Source organism: Colobus angolensis, unplaced genomic scaffold, assembly GCF_000951035.1.
Source record: "Colobus angolensis palliatus isolate OR3802 unplaced genomic scaffold, Cang.pa_1.0 Scaffold198, whole genome shotgun sequence".
In the NCBI taxonomy this organism is placed as follows: Eukaryota; Metazoa; Chordata; class Mammalia; order Primates; family Cercopithecidae; genus Colobus; species Colobus angolensis.
Window position 1 is genome coordinate 1,380,351 of NW_012115132.1, and position 18,328 is coordinate 1,398,678.

At 35.6% G+C, this 18,328-nt stretch overlaps 1 protein-coding gene across 1 annotated transcript in view; it reads right to left on the reverse strand.

Annotated features, from left to right (window-relative positions):
- Positions 1-18,328, reverse strand: part of MTBP (MDM2 binding protein) — a 76,698-nt gene that overhangs the window by 31,501 nt on the left and 26,869 nt on the right. The window contains exon 12 of the mRNA XM_011941098.1: positions 942-1,115. Within this exon, the coding sequence (XP_011796488.1) occupies positions 942-1,115 (174 nt within the window). The remainder of the gene's footprint in view (positions 1-941; positions 1,116-18,328) is intronic.

Genomic DNA, 18,328 nt, shown 5'->3' on the forward strand with positions numbered 1-18,328 from the left:
AGATCACGAGGTCAAGAGATCGAGACCATCCTGGCCAACATGGTGAAACCCTGTCTCTATTAAAAATACAAAAATTAGCTGGGCATGGTGGTGCACACCTGTAGTCCCAGCTACTCAGGAGGCTGAGGCAGGAGAATTGCTTGAACCTGGGAGGCAGAGGTTGCAGTGAGTGAGGTTACGCCACCGCACTCTAGCCTGGTGACACAGCAAGACTATGTCTCAAAAAAAAAAGTCAGTCAGTCTACCCTAAGACCATGATGTTTTAAGGAAGTCCAAGCTAGCTGTGAGGAAAGGGCCTGTGGAGAGAAAATCAGACCTCATCTGTTCCAGCCGTCTTAGCCCAGGCACCAAACATGGGTGTGAAGAAGCTATCTTAGACATCAAGCCCTGTGGAATCTTCAAATGACTGGAGCCATAGTGTATGTGACTGTAATCATATGCACGACCTCAAAATAGAAACATCCAGCTGAGCCCATTCAACCCACAGGACCATGAGAAATAATAATAAACTGCTATTTTTAAGCTAAATTTGGGATAGTTTGTTATGCAGCAATCGATAACCTAAATAATAAAGCCTGGGAAGAGGGAAAGATGGGCAATAAAATAGAACGTGTGGCTTGAGACAATGTAAATGAAAATGAGAAATATAGCAAAATACATGTATTTAAAGTGGAAAATACTAAAAATGTCATTTTTAGAAGTGAAGGCTGATCTACTAAATTTTACTAGGTATAATGTAAAAGGAATTTGCTCTTTGCACATTAAATTGTAAAAAAATGTCATAATATGTTTTAAATAAAAGGTAAATTAATGAAAGAGAATGGAGTTTGGGGAAAATAAATTCATTAAATTTTTAATATTTCTTCTACTTAAAGCCACATATGCTAACTACACACACAAACAATGTAAACATGTTTTAATACCTTAAAGTTAACACTTACTCAATTTGGCTTCTTCTGTCTTTGTTTTCATCTTTCCGTGAATTAAACTGAGTGCAAATGAGCCATTGATCTGGTTGGCTGAGTGAATCAATGTGGCTTTACATCTTCTATTGCCATTACCTTGTAACAAGAGATAATAGCTAGAACACTCTCCTTTCACTTCAACATCTGGAACTAAACAAAAACAATTATCTTGTTAAGTATGGTAAAATTCAGCACACAACACAACAGAATCATACATTTGATCCATAGGATATAATAAAATATTTATGTTATTTTAAAACACGCTATTCATACATTCAGGGCTAGTAGTCGTTCATTTAATTGAGAAGGCTGTTAAGGCAAAAAATCATAACAAACAATTACAAAGCATAAATCTTTTATGTGTACTCATTCTTTAACTTTTGATATGGCTTACCCGAGTTCTACAGTATATTTCTTAAATAACCACATCAATAATGTTTACAGCTTCCATTTCTTTAAAGGGGAATAAACTGACTCCTACAAACACACAGAACTTAATTGATGGGAGCAGAAGGGTACAGCTATACTTGGGAGTAGCTTTTTGCTTCTTGCAGTGGGCATCCATAATGTATTTTACAGAGGGAATGGAGAGCATTCATTAATCTGGCATGCCAGTTATGTGAAGGTCAGTTAAGACAGCATCTAGTATATTTTAAAAGCAAATCAAGTGAGGGTTATAGTGAAGGCTGAAGAAAAACTGTGAAGCCTTTGAGATTAAAAATAGAAGTAGAATCTTTTTTTGTTGAAGATGGTAAGTTGGACATAAACATTTATATTCACCAACTCCTGAAATTTCACTAAATGAGAATAAAGAAATCTTAAAAATAGCATAAATCTACAAAAAACTAATATCTGGAAGAGACAACAACTAAAATTTGAAAGCAGAAAAATATATGAACAATTGGCAACAAACTTCAATCTCTCCGCTGCCAAGGAAGCTGAGAAAAACAGCAGAGAAAGCCCCAAAGCAGCACAATTTATACATGCATCCTCAAGAGGTCTGGAATGGTGACCCCAGATGGCACTGGAAGCAAAACAAAGCTGGAATAGGAACAGAGTTTGAAAGTCAACTTGAGAAACAGGCCTCCTGATCCCTTATTCTATTCAGGCAAATGACTGTCAGAAGATTAGAGGTTTATTCTCTGGATAGGGTAAAACGAAGTGTCCTTGGCTTGAGATATATAAGGCAGAGTAGAGTTAAGGGCTGATTATCAGGGAATAAAAGTGAATGCTTACCTCTTTAAAAAGTTATCTGTGTCTCTATTTCCCTTAAGTTTATTTTAGGGGCTATCAGGATGGCAGGGTGAGAAAGTCTGTGGACCCACTCCCCAGCAATACAAGCACAACTGGTGAAATGATCCTAAGGGTATATACCAAATTAAGAAACATTTATTCAGGAAAATATACTAAGATTAGGGTTGGGAAGAAGCAGGTTGGACAGACTGGAGCTTCTATCTATTGAGTTGGGAATGGGTTAGGAAGAAGCAGATTGTGGCTTAGCTTTTAAGAGTCCACAGGACTTCAGTCGCAGCCTGCTTCTCCCCACCCATTCCCAAAGCAGATGAACAGAAACTCCAATCAAAGTGACTGTGGCCAAAAAGATGGGTCTCCCTCTTCCCTCGCTTCCAATAAAGGGTTACAGCATCTCATGGGAAGGAGCAGGCTGTCAGCAATTTCTCATCCCCTCATTCTGAGTTGAAAAGACTAAATTCCTGATGTGTATGATGAGAATTCGGGGACTTCTTTCTCCACCTAGCTTCTACTCATAAGGTAGAGGTTCTACGCCAAGATAGGAAAGCTGAGAAAATAGGGACCCAAATTCCCCACCTCGGCGCATTCACAGGGCAGTTTCTACACTGGGAGAAGTATATAAAGAAGACCAGAAGCTACATGCTGGCCCAGCTACCAAAGTAGTGGCTCAGAGATTTTGCCCAGGGGAAGAGACCTTAAAACAGAAGGCCCTAAACTCTACCCAAAGAAACTGACTTCATCTGACTCAGATTGCAGTAAGTTGGAGCCTAAAGGGGGTCTCAAAAACTATGGAGACTTGGTAATAAGCAAATAAAAGGAGGCTGGTAGTTCACCTAATTAAGAGAAACAAGCAAAAGATCTAGTTCATTAGAGAGAATGGGGGAATGAGACAGCTAAGAAGCGTCATCTTGGTGTCAGAATTCAAATCAAAGAATGCCCACAAAAATGAATCAAATTTAAATGGATGTGGAACAATTTAAGCCCCAATGCATTGTCAAAACCCATAAAGCAATTAGTGAAGATGGCAATTAGTGAAGTATAAAGCAGCTACATGTGACAGCAAATGAGGCTGACAAAGAAGGTATCAGGGAAAGGGAAAGTGAGTCAGGCAGAGACCACTGGATTCCCAGGGTGAATCTGGCCACGCTGAAGGCTGCACCCTCTGAAGAGTGACACCAAAGTCAAACAGACTTCATTAAAATTCACACTACAAGCAATACAAGCCCAACTCATACAACAAATAAATATGCAAACAACAAGAAAACAAACCTAATAAGGGGGGAGAGAAATTATTAACCAACAACTACAATATATTACCTAAATTGTCATCTTTATCAAGAAATTATGAGACATGCAAAGAAACAGGAATGTGTATACCTACAGAAGGGGAAAAGCAAGTGATAGAAAATACTTGTGAGAGGTGCCAGAAGTTAAATATAACAAAGACTTCAAAGCAAACATTACAAATATGTTCAAAGAACTAAAGGAAACCACACTTAAAGAAGACATGAAAGGCATGATGACAGTCTCATCAAATAGAGAATATAGATGAAAAGATATAAAATAAAAACCCGATGGAAACAGTGGAGTGGAAAAGTACAATAAACTTAAAAGGACTAAAATCATTAGTCCTTTTAGACACTAATAATTCAGAGAAATCTGGGAAATTAACAAATATGTGGAAATTAAACAACACGCCAACAAATAACCAATGGGTCAAATATGAAATCATAACGGAAATTTAAAAATACTCTAAGATAAACGAAAGATACAAAGTTTATCAAATATAGCTGAAGTAGTGTTAAAGATCTCAATCAATAACCTAACCTTCTACCTTAAGACACCGAAAAAAGAGGAAACCCAGCAATTCCACTCCTAGATTTATACCGAAAATGATTTTAAGCCTGTACCTGTATATTCAGAGCAGCATTATTCATAATAGTCTAAAAGTGTCAACATCCCAAATGTCCATCAACCGATGTGTGGATAAAATGTGGTATATCTAAGTGATGAAATATTATTCAGCAATAAAGAGGATGATGTACTGGCATATGCTACAGCATGTACAGCATGGATGAACTTTGAAAACATTATACTAAGTCCAAGAAGCCAGTCATTAAAAACTAGATATTATATGATTACACTTCTATGATATGTCCCAAACAGTCAAATCTATACAGACCAAAATAGATACATGGTTGCTTACGGGTAGGGGGAGGAATGGGTGGTGGAAACGCGCAATGATTGCTAATGCGTATGGGGTTTCTTTCCAGGGAGATTAAAATGCCCTAAACTTGATTGTGGTGACAGTGGCACAATTCTGTGATTATATTTTAAAAGTCACTGAATTGTAAACTTTAAAAGGGTAAAATGTATGGTATGCATTATATCTCAGTAAAACTGTATTTTTAAAAATTATCTTAGGAATGTAAAGTTCTGCTTACAAAAAGAAAGTTCTTGACAGTACTTCAGTTCTTTAGAGACAACCACATAGCATATAAAAGATTCTTTTATATAGTATATAGAATGTCATACATACATCCCAAAATACTAAGAAAGTACTGTAATTTTATTACAATAGCTACAGTTTATTTCAGAGATAGGAAGATACTGTGGGTTATAGTCTATTCCCCAAAACAATGATGAAGTAACAAAAACAATTTTTACAATCAGATTGCTAGGGTGACATTAATTCTGTTCATAAACTGCAGTTTTACAACATGAATTTAAATAAAGGTTATTAGAAAAAAAAAAACACTTGTTGTTACCAGTTTTATTTGAAATTAAGGTTTGCCAAAAGATACAGTGACCTTAATTCATTTACCATTTTAGCTACTTGCTGATTCGACTTATATATATCTCTTCTATCTATGACATTCTTTCCACATTTATTTTAAATCTCATCACCTTTATTTGCATTTTAATCACTGAAGCTTGTAATTACAACAATCTTATTTTCCTCAAAAGAAAAATATTTACTGTAAAGAATTCTCCTAGCCATAATGACTCTGCAGTCATTTAAAAAATGTTGCTCCAGATTTGGCAGGTGTTAATTGAAGACTTATTAAATAACTTTTATGTAAATGCCACAGAGAGTAACAGATTTACAATTAGCATAGTTATTCCAGCCTCATCACTCTTCCTAAAGTAATAAGGGAAAATGATTACTAAAAAGAAGTCTGTCTATTTTCAACTGCTATGTTTATTTACATTATCATTTGATAAGGTGTTGGCTTGTATGCCCCTTCTCCACCAAAAGCATACATATATTTTGGATAATACTATACAGATAAAATGGGAGAAGTAGAAACTACCAAGTGTCCATTAGTTGCATCAAAGTTTACAGATAAAACATAAACCACAATAAAGTCTTATGTCTTTATTACTATTAGCAAAAAAATTCTTATATAATAAAAATCAAGTTATATTCTTTGTCAATAAGTTTCTTAGTGGTTCTTAAAACCCTGTAACACTCATTTTTAACGGTTAATATGAAAACAAAATTATAATAATCTAAAGGATAAATAATATTGCACATGATAGAAGGAAAAAAATATCCCAGGACTACGGGGGAAACAGGATATTCTGGGTAAGTGAATATTCTGACTTACTGATAGTTATTATACATGTTCATAAAGAAATGGCAAAATAATATAACCAATTATTTTAATAATCATTCCAAAAATGAAATAATAAAACAAAATCTAGTTTCCAACGTAGGCATCTTAGGAGGCTACACTCTTTTCAACAATGAGATCGCTGTTTAACTCTAGACTTAACTTTTGAAACAGCCCTTAGTGCCAGCTGGGGAGGCACAAGAAAAAAAATCTATCTAATTACTTTATATTCATAAAGTATCTTCAAAAATGTATTTCCTAGCCTGACACCCCACTGTATTCATCAGACTAAACTTTGAACAATTTAGCATAAAACTAGGCTGCCACTGACAAAATGACTGTGGCTCAATTTTTTAAAAAATCTAAAAGAGTTTAAAAAATGACAGTACTGGCCGGGCGTGGTGGCTCACACCTGTAATCCCAGCACTTTGGGAGGCTGAAGTGGGTGGATCATGAGGTCAGGAGATCAAGACCATCCTGGCTAACACAGTGAAACCCCATATCTACTAGAAATACAAAAAATTAGCCAGGCGTGGTGGCACACGCCTGTAATCTTAGCTACTCAGGAGGCTGAGGCAGGAGAATCACTTGAACCCAGGAGGGGGAGGTTGCAATGAGCCGAGATCATGCTACTGCATTCCAGCCTGGGGAACAAAGCAAGACTCCGTCTCAAAAAAAGAAAAAAGAAAAAGAAAAACATAAAAAAGGATAGTACTGTTGAGTAGGTGTATAACTCACTACTGTGAAAATTATAAAAACACAGGATTTGGCCGGGCGCGGTGGCTCAAGCTTGTAATCCCAGCACTTTGGGAGGCCGAGACGGGCGGATCACGAGGTCAGGAGATCGAGACCATCCTGGCTAACACGGTGAAACCTCATCTCTACTAAAAACACAAAAACTAGCCAGGCGAGGTGGCGGGCGCCTATAGTCCCAGCTACTCGGGAGGCTGAGGCAGGAGAATGGCGTAAATCCGGGAGGCAGAGCTTGCAGTGAGCTGAGATCCGGCCACTGCACTCCAGCCCGGGCGACAGTGAGATTCCGCCTCAAAAAAAAAAAACCCACAGGATTTATAAATTCCACCATGACTATTTTAAACAATTAAGTAATATTAGGGTCATAAACTATACACATTTCCTCTTAATTGCAATATAAAAAATATACAATTTGAAAGCTACAATGAATAGAGAAGCCATTCAGAAGATATTTCCAGATCTTATTCATTATGAACAGCAATTATTTCTTTGTTGTTTCACAGACATAGAAGCATATAAGATTGGAGAGAATAACAAAAAGCTACTGCAGAATTTAGAAAGAGTGTACCTTCCATTACCAATTTGATTCAAACAAGTTTGAGATACAGTAAGCAAGTAGTAGTATCCTCATTTTCTAGATAAGGAATTAAAAGGCCTAAAGCAGTGATTCTTAAATTTTTTCTGCCTCAAAGCATCTAAAGGATTCTTCAGTAACAGTGATGTCACCTAGTGTTGGGGAAAGCACCACCTAGGGCAGAGGTTCTCAATCTTGGATATACATTTGAACCGCCGAGGATGCTTTAACAAACCACTGACACCCTGGGTCCACCCCAGAGATTTGGGGTGAATTATTTTCAGGTGGAGCTCAGCTTGACCTTTTTAAATAACTGTCAAGGTGATTCTAATTTACAGCTGGTATTAAGAATCATTGAACTAGAGAGCGAAACAAAACTCTGCATTTAGACTGAAGGACCTAAATGATTCTTAGAAAAAAAGTGATTCTTTAAATAACTTTAAGTAACTGTCAAAATGATTCTAATTTGTAGCTGGTGTTAAGAATCATTACACTAGAGAGATAAATAAAACTCTGCATTTAGGTTGAAGGACCTAAATGATTCTGACAAAAAGTGATCCTTACAAAAAATAAAAAACTTTAATAATGTACAATTACATATGTATTTACATATGTACATATGTTAAGGTCTAACTTTAACAAATTTCGGGAAATGTAAACAACTTTGCATCCATCACTATGATCCAGTTTTGAGAAACTTCCATCACACCTTTGCAGTCGATCTCCCTTCTATCCATGGCCTCAGACAACCATTGATCTGCTTTGTCTCCTGCCTTTTATAGAAATTTCATACATATAATCTTACAATAAATAATCTAACCTTGTCTGACTTTATTTATAAACTTAGCATTATGTTTTTCAGGTACACCCCAAACTTTTCATGCCCTCTCATTCCTCAGTATTCCACTATATGCAAAAAAAAGATCTCTTCACCAGATGATAGATATTTGCATAGTTTCCAAGTGTTGGCTATTACGAATAATGCTTTTATAAACACTTGCATATAAGCCTTTGAGTAACCATATGTTCTCATTTCTCCTGGGTAAATATCTAGGAATGAAAGGGCTGGATTGTACAGTCAAGTGCAAGTTTAACTAACAAACTGGTTTCCTTAGTAGATGTGCTATATTGTACATCCCCAGCAACAATGTGTGAGATGTGCAGTTTCTCCACATCCACATCAACATATGACAGTCACTGTTTTAAATTACAGCTGCTCTAGTGAGTGTGTTGTAGAATCACATTTTGGTTGTAATTTGCATCTCCCAAAAGACTAATGATGTCGGGCATCTTTTCATGGAGTTTACTAGTCATTCATGTATCTTCTTTGGTGAAATGTCTATTCAAGCATTTCGCTCACTTATTAATTGGGTTGTTTTATTATATATAAAATTGTGAGAATTTTTCAATGGACAAATTGAAATTTTGTCCATTGAATTGTTGAATTTTTCAATGGACAAACATATCTGTCCATTGTCAGATATATGATTGGAACTATTTTCTCTATGTAGCTTGTTTTTAAATGTTCTAATAGTGTTTATCAAAAAGTAAGCATCTGAACCTCGGTGAATTCTACTCTATAGATTTGTTTTCTTTTTCTAATTTACAGATTTGTCATCTATGTTATCTTACAAAAGTTTTATAATTTTAGCTCTTGAATTTAGTTATATGACCCATTTTGAGCTAATTTTCATTTAAAGAGGCTAAATACATATATATATCCATATACATAATTTTTACATATGGATATCCAATTTTTCCAGCAGTGTGTTGAGACTGTCCTTTTGCCATTGGCATCTGACTCCATTCTGTTCCATGGATCTATGTATTCTTAGCCCAATACCACAATGTCTTGATAACTGTGGCTTTACAATAAGTCATGAAATCAGGTAGCTAAGTTCTCAAATGTTGTTTTTACTTTTCAAAATTGTTCTGGTCATTTTAGGTGCTTTGCAATTCCATATAAACTTAGGATTAGTTTGTCAATTTCTTTTATGTCTTTTTTATTTTATTTTATTTTTTGAGATGGAGTCTCGCTCTATCACCCAGGCTGGAGTGCAGTGGCATGATCTTGGCTCACTGCAACCTCTGCCTCCTGGGTTCAAGTGATTCCCCTGCCTTAGACTCCAGAGTAGCTGGGATTACAGGCACCTGCCACCATGCCCAGCTAATTTTTGTATGTGTCTATGTGTATGTATGTGTGTGTGTGTATATATATATACTTTTTTTTTTTTTTTGTAGAGACGGGGTTTCACCATGTTGGCCAGGCTGGTCTTGAACTTCTGCAGTTCCTCAGTTTCTACAGAAAGTCCTGCTGGAACTTTGATAAGCATTGGGTTGAATTTGGAGTTCTATCTTAATAACACTGAGTTTTCCAAACTCTAAATATGGTATGTATCTCCATTTACTTATATCTTCTTTAATTACTCTCAGTAATGCTTTGGGGTTTTCAGTGTACACGTCTTATACTTCTTTTGGTAGACATATTCTTCAATATTTTATTCATTAATTTCTGGTTTATTTCTTTCCTTCTACTCACTTAGGTCTTCTTGCTTACTGAGGTTCATGGTTAAATTGATTGTTGATCTTTCTTCCATGCTAAGATAAGCATTTCAGATATTCTTAGTACTGCCTTAGCTGTGTTCCATACATTTTATGTTTTGTTTTTACTTTCATTCAGTTAAAACTATTTTCTAATTTCCTTTTTGATTTTTTCTTTGATCTATAGGTTATTTGGAAGTGTGTTAATTTTCAAATAGTTGAGAGACTCTCAGGTTTCTTTCTGTTGTCAATTTCTAACTTAATTCCATTGAAATTGGAAGATATCATGTATACTATTTCTATCCTTTTAAATTTGCTGAGATTCCTTTAATGGGAAGCATGTATACGGGTGTGTCCTGAAGCATGTTCCATATGTGCTTGAAAAGAATGAGTATAAAGTTAAGTCTACAATAAAAGTTGGTAGTCAAGTTAGTTGAAAGGTTTACCACTGTATTCCTAGCACAGTAATGCCTTGCACACGCAGGCACAAAAAAAATTTGTGGACTAAAAGAATACTTTGTCGGCTGGGCGCGGTGGCTCACACCTGTAATCCCAGCACTTTGGAAGGCCGAGGCAGGCGGATCACGAGGTCACATCAAGACCATCCTGGCTAACATGGTGAAACCCCATCTCCACTAAAAATACAAAAAAAAAAATTAGCCGGGCATGGTGGCAGGCACCTGTAGTCCCAGTTACTCGGGAGGCTGCGGCAGGAGAATGGCGTGAACCTGGGACGCGGAGATTGCAGTAAGCCGAGATCGCGTCACTGCACTCCAGCCTGTACGACACAGCGAGACTCCATCTCAAAAACAAAAAATAAAACACACACACAAAAAAAACTTTGTGTCTGTTACTAAAATTTCTTTCAAAATCATTATCAGTCCTTTATTTCTCAAGATGAAATTTATAGGTCACTTGCACTGTGCTACTTTAGCCTTACCTGTTTCAGCCCACTATTTTTTATTTTGAGTTGAGATTCAGGAGGTACAGATGCAGGTTTTTCCATAAGGGTATATTGTGTGATGTCGAGATTTGTACTTCTATTAATCCCGTCACCCAGACAGTGAACATAGCATGCAACTTCTCTCCTTTGGAGTCCCCAGTGTCTACTGTTCCTGTATTTGTGTATATCCAGGGTTAGCCTCCATTTGTGAGAACATGTGATATTTGGTTTTCTGTTTCTGTGATAATTCCTTCAGGATAATGGCCTCCAGCTGCATCCTTGGTGTTGCAAAGGACATGGTTCCACAGTATTCCATGGTGTACATGTACTACATTTCTTACGGCTGCACAGTATTCCATGGTGTATATGTACCATCTTTTTATAGCTGCATAGTAGTCCATGGTGTTTATGTATCGTTTTTATGGCTGCATAGTATCCCATAGCATACATGTACCATCTTTTTTATGGCTGTGTAGTATTCCTGGTATATATGTACCACATTTTCTTTATCCAATCCACTGTTGATGTCAGCCCACTATTTTGAAACATTTTCATCATGGTGATTTGAATGTGAAAAGGCACATGCTTCATTATTTCAAAACATTTTATCAGTCATTAGTCTAGTCCCTCTAAAAATATTTTTATTAGAAGAATTGTTAGTCAACAAAACAATCAGATATGATTTTCTCCAAGAGTACCTTTAACACATTTCTTTTCAAAAGAATTCCAATTTTAAAAATATGAGGCAATATTCAAGTTTAGACTTCTAAAATTATCAAACATCTAGAATTATAAAATTGTGAGATACTATTATTCTGCTACATGAGAATAAATTATTTCCACAAACATCAAGACATAAAATTGAAAAGACTTTCTTTTAAATTAAATTTTAAGTTCCGGGATACATGTACAGAATGTGCAGGTTTGTTACATAGGTATACAGGTGCCATGGTGGTTTGCTGCACCCATCAACCCGTCATCTACATTAGGTATTTCTCCTAATGCTATCCCTCTCCTAGCCCCCCATCCCCTGACAGGCCCCAGTGTGTGATGTTCCCCTCCCTGTGTCCATGTGTTCTCATTGTTCAACTCCCACTTAAGAGTGAGAACATGCAGTGTTTGATTTTCTGTTCTTCTGTTAGTTTGCTGAGAATGATGGTTTCCAGCTTCATCCATGTCCCTGCAAAGGACATGAACTCATCCTTTTTTATGGCTGCATAATATTCCATGATGTATATGTGTCACATTTTCTTTATCAAGTGTATCATTGAAGGGCATTTGGGTTGGTTCCAAGTCTTTGCTATTGCGAATAGTGCCACAATAAACATATATGTGCATGTGTCTTTATAGTAGAATGATTTATAATCCTTTGGGTATATGCCAAGTAATGGGGTTGCTGGGTCAAATGGTATTTCTGGTTCTAGATCCTTAAGGAATTGCCACACTGTCTTCCACAATGGTTGAACTAATTTACACTCCCAGCAGTGTATAAGTGTTCCTATTTCTCCACATCCTCTCCAGCATCTGTTGTTTCCTGACTTTTCAATGATCATTCTAACTGGCGTGGGATGGTATCTCATTGTAGTTTTGATTTGCATTTCTGTAATGACCAGTGATGATGAGCTTTTTTTCATATGTTTATTGATTGTATAAATGTCTTTTTTGAGAGGTGTCTGTTCATATCCTTTGCCCACTTTTTGATCGGGTTGTTTGCTTTTTTCTTGTAAATTTGTTTAAGTTCCTTGTAGATTCTGGATTTTAGCCTTTTGTCACATGGATAGATTGCAAAATTTTTCTCCCATTCTTCAGGTTCCCTGTTCACTCTGATAATAGTTTCTTTCTGTGCAGAAGCTCTTTAGTTTAATTAGATCCCATTTGTCAATTTTGGCTTTTGTTGTCATTGCTTCTGGTGTTTTAGTCATGAAGTCTTTGCCCATGCCTATGTCCTGAATGGAATTGCCTAGGTTTTCTTCTAGGATTTTTATGGTTTTAGGTCTTACTTTTAAATCTTTAAGCCATCCTGAGTTAATTTTTGTATAAGGTGTAAGGAAGGGGTCCAGTTTTAGCTTTCTGCATATAGCTAGCCAGTTTTTCCAGCACTATTTAGTAAATAGGGAATCCTTTCCCCATTTCTTGTTTTTATCAGGTTTGTCAAAGATCAGATGGTTGTAGATGTGTGGCATTATTTCTGAGGCCTCTGTTCTGTTCCATTCGTCTATATATCTGTTTTGGTACCAGCACCATGCTGTTTTGGTTACTGTAGTCTTGTAGTATAGTTTGAAGTCAGGTAGCGTGATGCCTCCAGCTTTGTTCTTTTTGCTTAGGATTGTCTTTGGCTATACAAGCTCTTTTTTGGTTCCATATGAAATGTAAATTAGTTTTTCAATTCTGTGAAGAAAGTCAGTGGTAGCTTGATGGGGATAGCATTGAATCTATAAATTACTTTGGGCAGTAAGGCCATTTTCATGGTACTGATTCCACCTATCTATGAGCATGAAATATTTTTCTATTTGTTTGTGTCCTCTCTTATTTCCTTGAGCAGTGCTTTGTAGTTCTCCTTGAAGAGGTCCTTCACATCCCTTGTAAGCTGGATTCCTAGGTATTTTATTCTCTTTGTAGCAACTGTGAGTTCACTCATGATTTGGTTCTCTGTTTGTCTATTATTGGTGTATAGGAATGCTTGTGATGTTTGCACACTGATTTTGTATTCTGAGACTTTGCTGAAGTTGTTTATCAGCTTAAGGGGATTTTGGGCTGAGACGATGGAGTTTTCTAAATAAACAATCATGTCATCTGCAAACAGACAATTTGACTTCCTCTCTTCCTATGTGAATACCGTTTAATTTCTTTCTCTTGTCTGATTATCTTGGCCAGAACTTCCAATACTATGTTGAATAGGAGTGGTAAGAGAGGGCATCCTTGTCTTGTGCCAGTTTTCAAAGGGAATCCTTCCAGGTTTTGTTCATTCAGTATGATACTGGCTATGGGTTTGTCATAAATAGCTCTTATTATTTTGAGATACGTTCCATCAATACCTAGCTTATTGAGAGTTTTAGCATGAAGGGGTGTTTATCAAAGGCCAAAAAGACCAAGTTTAAAAAATTATTTTCAATGAAAGTATACATTATGTGACAAAACAAATCATGCATGGCCTTTAGATACATTCAAAATTAAGTAGAAATTCTAACTCCACTCTGTGACATTAGATAAGGTTCTTGGTTTCCTTGATTACCTTATTTTTCTCAATTGTAATATAAAGGATTTTTTAAAAACCTACTTCTCAATATTGTTTTGAGAATTAAAGATAATGAATCCACAGCATATGGCACATAGTAGGCCTTCAATATTGGGAGATAAAATTTTTTATTACTTATCTATGATTTGTTTAGGTTGCACATGATCATTTAATTTTTTGACAACTTCATAAAATATCTCTGTAAACATGGTGAGCCAGCCATTTTTCACTATTCATCTGTCTTCTCAGTAAGTTTTACATATAGACATTTTTCTTTTGAAATGTAATATGGTTGACTTAATTGCATTTGTTTGTACAGTGCTTCTGCATTTTTCCTGTATCATAATAAATTCTAGGTATTTTACTGAATACCAGTTTTAAAAGGCATTCATTTGCTATTATAATTAAACCATACTTCAAATTGGGCATTGTTTGTCCATTTTAGCTCACTCTATGAAACTGCTGATACAAAACAATTTTTGATATACAAAAACAACATATGGTTCAAATTAATACATATATATTTTTTATTTCATCAAAGGATGAAACTGATAAAAATTGGAACACAAATTTTGGTTCATACTACATGGGATGGAGTCCATTCAAAGTCTTTCTTTAACTGTCTGGAGAGCAGTTATTACTACCTAGAAATATATACTTCACTCATTATTTAACAAACACTTTTGAGTAACTGTTAAGTGTCAGGCAGACACACATTTAGTACATTAGACAGCATGAGTATTAAGGCAAAAAGATAAAGCTAGGAAGATGAATAAGAGGTCAGGAGAAGAGTCTGTTTACAACGTTAGATGGGCTGGCAAAAAAGGTCCTAAAAGAGAAAAATGATTTTGGAGTAAAGACCTGAAAAAATTAGGAACTAGTCATATGGCTATCTGGGGGAAAAACTAAACCTGTTACCCCCACCATAAAGTAAGCTCCATTAGGGCAAGGATTTTGTTCTATTTACTGCTGGTCCAGCATGTAAAACAGTGCTTAATATATTGTAAGTGCTCGATAAAAATATCTGTTGAAAAAGCAGATACTTAATGCATATACAAATATGTTTAAATGCTCAATAGACATAAAGTTGTTTTTATCATTAATAATAGTATAACTATTGCATACCTTGCTTTTTTCATTCAGTATGTCTTGGGGATTTTTCCTAGTCAGTGACTACTAAATACAATGTTATAATAACTTCTGAATATCTATTTTCTGTGGTACAGTGTAAATTCCATTAGAGGAAGACTCAAGTCTATCTCATGGATCAGTAACCCCAAGATAACAGTACCATGCCTGATACACAATATCTGCTGTATATTCAAATACATGAATAAAAGGTATAACTCACTAGATGTATGAATGAATAATAAAGTCACAAAGGAATAAAATCAAGGAATACTTTCAGGAAACAGTACAAAGTTAGAATGAAGATTCTGGAACATATGTGGCAACAACAGAGAACAGTTGGGCATAATTCAGAAGACTGTGGAGAAACAGAGTCATGGTGTAGGAGAATGATCTGAGAGTCACTATATGATTTGGGATAGTGAGAAAGGGTATTGTTAGTGATGCTAGGAAGGGAGAGGAAGTTTGCCAGGTGTGAGTTATTGAAGCTTTTACATTAGCTAAAACTCAGCTTCTCTATTTTTACAAAAAAAAAAAAATCCCATTAATGGGTAAGAATTTCTCCTACAGAGAGGATTATGGGTAGAAGAGAACTGAATAATCAACTGTCCAGTTTGATTTTATTTCTACTTCTAAGATTTTTTTTTAAAATACTGTAAAGTGTCAGCTTAATCAGCCCTTAATGATCCAGTCTAATCAGTAATCAACAATCTGGCTTCAAAGATTATGTGATCTGTGTCTTATTATTATTCACAAGTTACCAATATTAATGCTCAAATTTCAAGAAGAGATAATTTTTTAAAAAATCAAATCAAGCCACATGGTATTTTCTTAAAATTACAATGGAAATCATGCCAAAAAAACCCCACACCTAAGTTAAGAGTAAATTACCTTAAAATCAGAAGTTCCAACGTAATGGTTGTTTGAAGTTGGAGAAAGTTACAAGAGGAAAAATAAATAATGAATGGGCTGCCAGAATATACTCAAGTTTACTGAGGAGATGTTAATATTATGATTAACTGATTGCATATGTCTACATATGTTTAATCAATTTTGGACATACGTAAAGCTGAGAAATGGATCAGTATTATTCCATGATTATATGTAGAATAAGTGAAATTGACTATATTGCCACTCAGAAAATCTATTTCTGATTTTGTTTTAGCAAGTGCCAAAATTACCAAATATATATTTATTCCCCGTGAGATGAGAATGGTTAAAAGCTGCACTTATTCATGTATTGGTATGGTGCCGTAGTTACAGTAATAATGTCTCCTCCTACAGGAAACTTCTCTGGAACTCTTAAGGCTATGTTAGGTCATACACTCTGGAAGTACCTTTCATTTTGCCTTCACAATGTTGGCTAAACAGACTTATAATTATTTTCCTAGGTACATTCCTCACTTGAGTATAAATTTCACAAAGAAAAAGACCATGAATCTACTTCCTCAAGTGTAAAAACCCAGTTTGATGCTCCTTTATTTCCCACACTTTGCACCATGCTCTTTATCAATGGTATTTTAATGCTGATGTTAACGATAACTTGCTAGGGTCTTCCAAAGATCATTCACCATATCATTTCCTAACTTTCCCTCCACTTTCACCTTACATGCAGGTACAATTTGCCCTCTACATCTATGGGTTTCACACTGTGGATTCAACCAACCACGAATTGAAAATATTCCAGAAAAAATTTAAAAATAACAAATTAATAACTGAGAAGAATATAAATTTAAAAAACCATATAGTATAACAAGTATTTACATAGCATTTACATTGTATCAGGCATTATAAGTAATCTAGAGATGATTTAAAGTATACAGGAGAATGTGCACAGGTTATATGCAACTATTACTCCATTTTATATGAGGAGTTTGAGCATCTAGGAATTTTGTTATCTACAGGGGTCCTGGAACCAATTCCCAGTGGATACTGAGGGATGACTGTATTTCTAAAGACACTATCCTTAGCTCTCTTCTCTAGCCATGTTCTTTATATGTTGTTGTTTTCAACCATTCCTAACTAACACTCTACATTCCTAACTAGTAGGCACCTATGGTAGACTTTTTACATTGGTGGCTTCCTATTATTCACATCTTTAGATAGGTACTTCCTCCTTGAATTTGGACTATTCTTGTAACTAGCTCTAAATAACAGAATGTAACAGAAGTAAGTCCTGGGATTAAGCCTTAATAAGTCTTGGTAGTTTCAAGTTCTATATGTTTGTCCTGAGCCACCATGGAAAAACTCCAGCTAACTTGCAGGAGAGATCATGTGAGAAGACCATGTAGCAAGGAAAAGGCTCTGAGACTAAATGGGGAGAAAAAGTCAGCCAGCTCCGCTGAACCCAGCCCCCAAATGATTTGCAAGTTCAAAACGCCCACATCAATGACCTCTGGTGAGATCAGTAGATGCTGAGGGCAGCTCAGACTGCAAAACTATAAGCAAATAAAGTGTTTGCTCTTTCAAGCCACTAAGTTTTGGGGTGGCTTATTACACAATAGATAAAACTGCTGGAAAACTCAAAATCCAAATATCCAGCCCTGACTATTATCTAGAGATCTGTACCTAAAATTCAAACTCTACATTTAAATTTCCACATAGATATCTTACCTACATTTGGAATTCAACATCTGCTAAAATAGAATTCAGTATCTCTCCTGTTTCTTATATGGAAAAATAGAAAATCTATACTGTATAAGCTACTGATTTTAAAACTGTATTCCTCAAAATTCAAGGGCCCTGTGGAGTATTTCTACAGATTTCTTCATAATTCTTCTGGTACACATGTCTCAATTACAGTTCTTAGTCCCACCACATTATGGGTCACAAAAACTATAAGCTAAAAAAAGTAAAAAATTTTTGTTCAATTTAAAAAACACACATCAAAGCCAAAGTATGATGGAACACATTTCACCAATGTGACTTTGGGAAAGTAATTTTAACATTCTAAGCCACAATCATCTCATGAAATACTAGGGTTTAGACTTAATCTCTGATTTTATAACAGAAATTTTCATTTGGATAAAGACATCTTGAATATACTAGAGGAACCGAGTGGGAACACAGAGTAGTGGTAGAGAGCACAAGAGCACAGGTTCAAACCCTTGGAGAAGTGACAGAGCCATAGGTTCTGTCAACTAATAGCTTTGTCACTTCTCTAAGCTCCAATTCCTTCATCTGTAAAATGGAGATAAAAATAAGCATACGGGGTTATTACAAAAATTAAATGAATCAGTATATCTAAAATAGAATACTTGGAATATTGTGTAAGATACAGTTAAACTGTTAAATAAAAAACCTTAGGTCAGGCGCGGTGGC